Source organism: Stylophora pistillata, chromosome 8 (assembly GCF_964205215.1).
Source record: "Stylophora pistillata chromosome 8, jaStyPist1.2, whole genome shotgun sequence".
Classification (NCBI taxonomy): Eukaryota; Metazoa; Cnidaria; class Anthozoa; order Scleractinia; family Pocilloporidae; genus Stylophora; species Stylophora pistillata.
Genome location: NC_142526.1, coordinates 30481890 through 30490171, shown reverse-complemented (window position 1 = coordinate 30490171; position 8282 = coordinate 30481890). Strand labels below are relative to the sequence as shown.

Genomic DNA, 8282 nt, shown 5'->3' with positions numbered 1-8282 from the left:
CGTGTTTTTTTACGACAATGAATAATCCGGGTGAAAATGTTTCAGGTCGTTGTCGAGTATGCTGTTCTGTTTTTATCATCATTAAGAGAAAAAGAAATCTTACTGGCGAGTTCATGAAAATATTTGAAGAAGTTTTCCCTCAAAAGGTTTTACCAGACGATGGTCTTCCGCGTGCAGTTTGGGACACTTGTCGCTTTAGAATTGAAACATCCTGGAAACGTAATTGTAACAAAGATGCATCGATAAAAATTTCCCGTGGGCAGTACCCAAACAAGAGAATCGAATTGTTGCTGTTTCCAGTTTCTACTAGAGGAACATTTGTCAAGGTATGCACAAATGCAATACAACCTATGTTGAAAAAAAAAAGAAAAGCTAAGCGTGGAAACTTATGTTTATAAGATGTGGGTAGATGACCCTGTACTAAGCTGACAATTACCGTGTAAAGCAAACCCATCCTTTCCATCCAATATTTCTTGGTCTTTTGGTTTTATTTTCCCCAATGAAAGCAGTATCGATTCCCAACGATCTAAGGTATTTAACTTGGTCTTCAAAAATCGACAAAAGAGGTGAAATGACAATGACCAAAGGACTAGAAGAGAATCCGTGGCCTTTTCAGCTCAAGAATTTGAACACTTCAGGCCGCACTTGAAAGATTAAACTCTTTCCAAACCCATCGGCAACTGTCCGATGACATCTCCCCTTCCCAATGTTCCCGATAATAAGTTTTTGTTCAGATTTTAATTCGCTAACCGAAAACACAGCTAAGCTTTCTCTAAGCGATTGCTGGAGGTCGTCCACGAACTTAACGTTCTCTGCAACCTTGGACCATATTGTGAAAGACTTTGCTACGAAGCGAAGGTTAGATTTTGGCACGAACAGAAAGTTACGTAAGCGTAAGCGCCAGTTAACATACCTGCGTGGCCCGTGCGACAAAATAACTTCACGTTAATGGCAAAGTTTCAGTAACAGCAAATTGTACAAAAAATCTAGAAAAATTTCAGCTTTCATCTCGTTTAACGTTTAAAGCGACATATTAACGCCTGCAACTGTAATGTTTTATACGAACCTCGCAAACACGTTCTCTTGTGATACCTGCGAAAGTATTCAGTATAATTTCCGGTAAGAATTTTGCGGACAATCTCATCGATTTCTCTTACATTGTGTGCTCGGTGAGACTGAAACTTTTCACCTCGAGCAGAGCTCCGTCGCACGGCCCAAGCAAACATGGCGAGCAACTGAGCTTCTTGTCTGTAGCCGTGTAAAACACACGAAAGCACACTTCACTCTGATTGGGCAGAAAAACACAAAGATGTTCTGGCACCAATCAGATGCCAGAACGACTGCGATCGCTTGGAACTAGTCTTGTAAGACAATGTCTCCAGGAGCTCTTCATGCCACAGGCAGCCCAAGCTCACTACTAGAAAAGCGGACGTGACTCTTACCGTGTTGCGTAACGTTTTATATTTATAAAGGTTTGTATGGAATGTTATCGGTTTGCCTTAAAAGAGAGAAAAAAATGTCTTGTTTTGAAATAAAATGGGCTTACCTTATTGCCTTGTTGTTTTCTTTGTTGATTCCGAGCGTCTCAGGCCATTTTGAAGCGTTTTCGGCGAGTTAGCGCTATGTTGGTATTCAACTGCTAAAAGAAAGACAAGGCCGGAAACCTATTTTAGAAGCGTCCGTCGCCCGAAGCAAATAATTCCGCCAAAAAATTACCACCAGTCTCGATTCCTCCAGAAAATCAAAACAGAGATGTTGTAGTTCCATTTTCCATTCACTCGATTCACAATTCCTCCCACAGATCTTTCACTAGCGATACTTTTATCTCCAGATCGATCGGCTTTCCAATTTCGAATTTGGCTGCTTGAAACGTTCGCAGCCCGTTCGCCGATCGCACAGTATGTTGGGTAACAAAAATAAGCCCGGCGAGGGTAGCCAGCGGCCTGCAGTCCAAAAACAAACCCGTTAGCTCCCCTGGTCTCCCCTAAGGTCACCCGCCTCTGTTTGTGCGAGCCTCGTTTTACTAGCTTTACTCTGCTTCCCCATATTTGCTTTATTAAGTGACCGAAAAATGTCGAGTTAGGAGGGCGGGAAAAATTTTCTTTCACTTGCTCTGCATCAGAAATTATGTCGTTGACTTGTAAGAGACCTCCCTCACAGTGTTCACAGTTCCGCAGCAACCGACAACAAAATATGTTCATATTGTACATGTATTCGTAATATTTTATTGTACCCGTGATAGAATTCGAAGGTATCGTAGTTAGTCTTCCTCGTTAGTTATATTTTTAAAAGCTTACCATGCCTTCCATGCCAGCGACGAAGTCATCACGTTAAAAAGAACAGGAACAAAAAAAATAATGACTTCGGCGAATTCGAATTCGAGGATGAGATCAACCATGACGATCCATCCTGTATTCACGAGTCTGTTTTCGAGATCAAAGCAACGATCAAAACAGCAATGTCATCAAAGCAAAGTAAAATTTAAAGTAGTAAACACATTTCCATTCGATGTTGATTGGTCGATCAAAACAATGCGGTCTTGACAAAACCTCTCGAGGGGACCAGCGGAGCTAACGGGTTTGTTTTCGGACTGCAGGCCGCTGGCTACCCTCGTCGGGCTTATTTTTGTTACCCAACATACTGTGCGATCGGCGAACGGGCTGCGAACGTTTCAAGCAGCCAAATTCGAAATTGGAAAGCCGATCGATCTGAAGATAAAAGTATCGCTAGTGAAAGATCTGTGGGAGGAATTGTGAATCGAGTGAATGGAAAATGGAACTGCAACATCTCTGCTTTGATTTTCTGGAGGAATCGAGACTGGTGGTAATTTTTTGGCGGAATTATTCGCTTCGGGCGACGGACGCTTCTAAAATAGGTTTCCGGCCTTGTCTTTCTTTTAGCAGTTGAACACCAATATAGCGCTAACTCGCCGAAAACGCTTCAAAATGGCCTGAGACGCTCGGAATCAACAAAGAAAACAACAAGGCAATAAGGTAAGCCCATTTTATTTCAAAACAAGACATTTTTTTCTCTCTTTTAAGGCAAACCGATAACATCCCATACAAACCTTTATAAATTTAAAACGTTACGCAACACGGTAAGAGTCACGTCCGCTTTTCTAGTAGTGAGCTTGGGCTGCCTGTGTTCATGCCCTAACTTGAAATTGACTCAGTTCCTGGGTCTCCGAGGATGCTTACTTCGCTAACCCTTTGAATACGAAAAAGACCATATTTTTTCAGTTGTAATTTGCCGATACAAACTTAACCTCACTTTGTTAGTCCTTACATGGATCATCCGTTACAATATTTGCGGTTTTTAGACACCATGGGCTACCTTGGGGTCACATGACCTAGATCAACAGTTCGTGTTTGGATGCGTTTAAATCGATTCGGTTTCTCGCTTTTCTGGCCGTTTATGAGTATTTTTCGAGCCATATTCCCTCTACAGAAGCCCTCAAGACGGCATCATTAAGCTGGAATGTGGGTAGAGGCAAGCCTCTGAAGGAAAACAGAGGTGAGAGATGGTTTCATGTAGACTGGACCGCCAATGATGCTTTACTGCCAGCTTGGCGAGTTCCCAAGTGAAGTTGTCTCTCAGGCCCATCTGTGGATGGCTTCCAGGACCTACCAAGGCTATGTGGCCAAGTTTTGACCGGTAACAATTTCAATCGATGCGATATTTTGCTGGTAGGACTGGATGGCCCGACACGATTCTAATAATTCTTTGAAATGGAAATGATAGGAGTTACCTTTTCGAGTTATGGCGGGATTACCCAGAACTCCTTTCGGGCATGAACAAGGCAACGGTTGTGTTCGCCACACTGGCTTTCATCAAATGGAGAAACAAGGGCTGGCAGATGAAGTGAGAAGGACTTTTCTTGCCAAACTCCAAGATCTGGCCCTGAGGTGTGATTTGAATGCAAACTTTTGATTTTTTAGCAAGTTTTTATTTTAAAAGATTGACATGTTTTTGGTGTTACTCTTGGAGCAAAATGCTGGACTTTGGGATTTGTTGCTGCCATACGAACGGTTCATTGCAATGAAAATCAGGAATCATTGTGGGCGTTTTAGGTTGCAATAGGTGTCACATCAACTAGCCGGCACAATTTACAACCTTACCTGATGTTGTGTCTTAAGTTCAACAAGAAACAAGTATCAAAAGTAGTAACGATATTATCTGGACATATGTGTTCACTTAGTATGCAAAGGGTTAACACTAAAATTTATATTTTCGAGTCTCTTGACAGTAATGTAATCCGTGGTAGGAAAATTACCACAATCTTCGATGGTAAATACAAAGGGGAAGTATGAGTTCATACACTGAGCGATACAGAGGTCATCCGTCACAACAGCATTGTCGATTTTTTAATGAAACAAGCTAGTTAGTTCCTCTTCTCTTGGACTTAATAAAATTCCAAAAAGGTTTTGGGTTTTCATTTTCTTTCAAATCAGAGGCTAATTTGTTAGTGTATACCCATCGAGCTGTGTTGCAGACTCTTCACAGAGTTGTTCAGTTGTCGATATTTTTCCCAAATAGTCGCTTTGTTACTTCTGCGAACACGTTTGTACAAAGATCTTTTTTTTTTTTGCACAAGGCAATAAGTTCCTTAGTGATCCAGGGAGCATTGGGTTTCCTGTTACCCTTGCGTTTAGGAATGCATTCGTCTACAGCAGCGAATAATAGGTCTTTCCAGCAAGCCCAATTCTGATTACTGTCATCATCGAAGAAAACGCAGTCCCAGGGAATATAAGATAATAAGGATCATAGATGGTTCCAATCAGCTTTACCATAGCAATAAAACAGTCTCTGCGATTTCCGTTGAACATAAGGTTCATCAGAGAGTAAGAAGATTATAGAATTGTGGTCAGAAAAAGGTTCTCCAATGGATAGGTCAGTTATAAAATCAGGTGAGGTTGTAAGAACTTCGACCATAGTTAGTTGCTGTTTTGAGACTTTTCCAGTTAAGCCTTTTGTTTTGTTAAGCCTTGCCTTTTGCGCCTACGTGTTGTTTTGGTAGATTTATATTTCTTTGGCTCAGCTCGCGGATTTCCTTGTTACCGTATTAGACATTTAGACAATTAGACAGTTTCACAGGTGGTCGTGTTTGCGTTGGTAAAGCTGACCTTGAGTTCTACCCACACTGAAGTTCCTGTTTGTGTGCGCAACTCCTGCGCACAGCTGTTAGCGTTCAATTGGTTTGCGCGCGCAATTCCTGTGCGCAACTGTTAGCGTTCAATTGGTTTGCGCGCGCAATTCCTGTGCGCAGCTGTTAGCGTTCAATTGGTTTGCGCGCGCAATTCCTGAGCGCAGCTGTTAGCGTTCAATTGGTTTGCGTGCGCGATTCCTGTGCGCAGCTGTTAATGTTCAATTGGTTCCTTGGCGCCCGTCAAAGTACTTTGGTGAGGGCCAACTATTTCCCCCCTTTTTGCAAAATAAGCGGATACACTAAGGAAACTGTCACGGTCAGCTAACCCAAACATGTCTGTGATTTTTGTATTTAATACGTGAGCACTCCTCGCTGAGTGGTAGAAGAAGAAAAGATCTGAAGCGCTGTAGTAGGAGAGAATAAAAAAGAGAAGAGTCCAGAGTCTCAGTACTTCTCGTTAAAAGCTAAGCGAGTGGTAAAAACCCACAACAGTGCTTTCAAATCTTTACCAATTTTCTTATTTTTGTAGTCATATTCCAGCAAGAGATAGTTTTCCTCTCGTTGGAATTGATTTAACCTCTTTTGCAGTATGCTGTCTTCTTTTCTATTAACCACCATAACTTTTTCGACTCGCTGTTTGTTACACCGGTGTTTATGCATGAGAAATACTAAGAACAGACACCTGAGGAAAAAATAAATGTTACTGGTATTGAACTTGTGAATACGTAACGCAATATGTGAACGTATAGTCTTTACGAACTGAATGTTCAAATATTTTGAGTCGGAACTACCTTGCAAGTATAATTACAGGGTGCAGTTACGGCTCATTCAAGCAGAACGATTGGTTTATTCAATCGCTTTTAATATGCTTCAATGCTAATTACTTTCGAAAGCAAATTCTGCTTGTGAGCAGCGGGTTTGGTTTAAACCATTTTGAGTCAGACTTGCCCAAAAAACCCTTCCTTTTTGTCAAAATTGTTTCTTGACTAAAAAGAAAAAAACCATATTGCACAGTTTGTGGTAAGATTATTTGTTTCGCTGATAAACAAACGCCCGCGATGAGCACGAACCTACAATTTACTCTTATTGGTAGTTCAACTAACCGTTCTTACCCAGGACACAAGTGTATTTGATTTCCAGGAAATAAATCTTCGATGCAAACTTGTTAAGCTCACGAGCCTCAAAAGAGAGTTAAAGATTTCCCTATTGGTCTTTCTGGTGCATTGAATTGTTGAATCACAAAGATCTACCTCCAATGAAGCATAGTTAGCAGAGGGGGGCTGGTTGGGGGTGACCAGTCCCCCTCCACTGACTATGAATGAAGTAAGAGAACTGTGCAGCGTTTGAAATGATGTTTCTTACAACGCTATGATTAAGTCGAGAATCGATGGATAGCCTTGAAAAATCACAACCTTTTTATGTACCCAAAACATTCCTGTGAATGAATTTATTCAACAGTTTACGGTTCCATCGATTTACTTTGCGGGAGACGTTTGCAAAAGTTTGCGGTCCTCGTCTAATGAAATATGGTAATTTTACGGTTCTTCAAGCGACCGTTGGAAAGCTGAAAAGGTGCCCTGCAATTTCGAGACTTTCTTCAGATACTATTCTATCCTTTTTCTTTGAAGGTTTCTGACGAGCGTTTGAAACTTTTCCTTTAAACGTTTTCACAATGTCCTACTTCAGCCGTCACTATTGTGGCTCCTTAGAGAAAGACTCAAATAGAGGCAACGAGGATTCCTTATAAAGAAAAACCTCAGCAGTATCATTTAAGGAAACAACTAACACCTGCGAAAACCTTTACAGACATTCTCTCCACCCTTAAAGTTTTAGCAATGAAAGTATGATTTTTCTCTGCCAGTGGACAAAGCTGTTTTAACAAGTGCAAGTCGTGTAAAGGAGTATAATTCGTGCACATTTCTGCACTATTTTTAGAATTTAATTTCAGTTGAAGGAAAAGAAAGAGTTGACATAAGGTTGTCCTAAACCAAAGTTGTGTGCTTCAATCATCCTGTTGGCCAGGGAAGTGGTTTCTAATGACCTCACGAGTCACCATGAACGGCCTTAAGGACTACAACTGATCATATGAGTAAGCAACATCAGTGTTATAAACAGAGAGAAAGTTTAAAATCTTCTTCTGAGTATTCATTTAAAAATGAGGCAAAGAAAAGTAGAGATATCTATCGGCATTGCGCGAAAAACAATAACCTTTATTAAGAGGTCTTTCTAAGATTCACCTAGGATTTACATAGCGTCACGTACCCTGTGCGCAAATTTTATTCTTTGCGCTGACTGCAATTGAAAATTTAGCATCAGTGTAAAGGTATTAAACGATAAAGGAACTCAACTCAGACACCTGAGTGAAAAACAGTTTATCATAAAAATCACATCATCTTTTGAAAATATTTTACCGATACAATCGCACCGCGCTGTTTATCGCAGATTCCAAACTCTCAAAGTACCACAGGTATTCCAAGCCCTCGATGTACGACAGATGTTCCAAGCTGTCGATGTACCACAGGTATTCCAAGCTCTCGATGTACCACAGGTCTTCCAAGCTCTCGATGTATCACAGGTATTATCTCTAGTGGGGTTTTTGGGTCGAGTTCCTCCCTTTTTTGTATGAAAATCCTTTCTTGTGAAAAAATATGTTTCAACTGTTGTACAATAGCAATGTATTAAAGAAATACTTCTATACTGAGTTTGGGAAATCTGCCAACTTTGTCACTTTTTATAAACGGCATCTCCTTAGTTCTCCGTGGCTTCTTCATTCCGACGGCTTAAAGAGTAAAGAGCAAGTGCGGTTGGCAGGATCGTGGCTTCATGTTATATGATAGGCAAACGCATACGCTTAAAAGAGATCTTTGGTTGGCTTATAAGCGGGTATTAAAGCGATGCGTATTTCTTCAGCACAGCACGCTTTAATGAGAAAGAGGAAAGCACGTCCGTAATTAGTTTCTGGAGACTAACCAGCTATATAAAGAGTAGAAAGGTAGACAGGGCTAAAGGCTGTTAAGCTAACCATTTTTTAGGCCGTTGGAATGGTGCTTCGATACCCAGAACCTCAGATGGTGCGAAGCGCAAGGAAACGTTCGCCTTCTCCTTTGCACACTGACCCGAAATTACTCATGCGTTG

The 8282-nt window shown here is 41.1% G+C and overlaps 1 protein-coding gene across 1 annotated transcript in view; it reads right to left on the bottom strand.

The window, feature by feature from the left end:
• The window catches only part of LOC148725819 (uncharacterized), a 10309-nt gene extending 4545 nt beyond the window's left edge, over positions 1 to 5764 (bottom strand). Inside the window, exons 1-2 of the mRNA XM_088731541.1 lie at positions 5656 to 5764; positions 3773 to 3900 (exon numbers count right to left, since the gene is read on the bottom strand). Coding sequence (XP_088587667.1) covers positions 3773 to 3900; positions 5656 to 5764 — 237 coding nt within the window. The remainder of the gene's footprint in view (positions 1 to 3772; positions 3901 to 5655) is intronic.
• Between the last annotated feature and the right edge of the window lie 2518 nt (positions 5765 to 8282).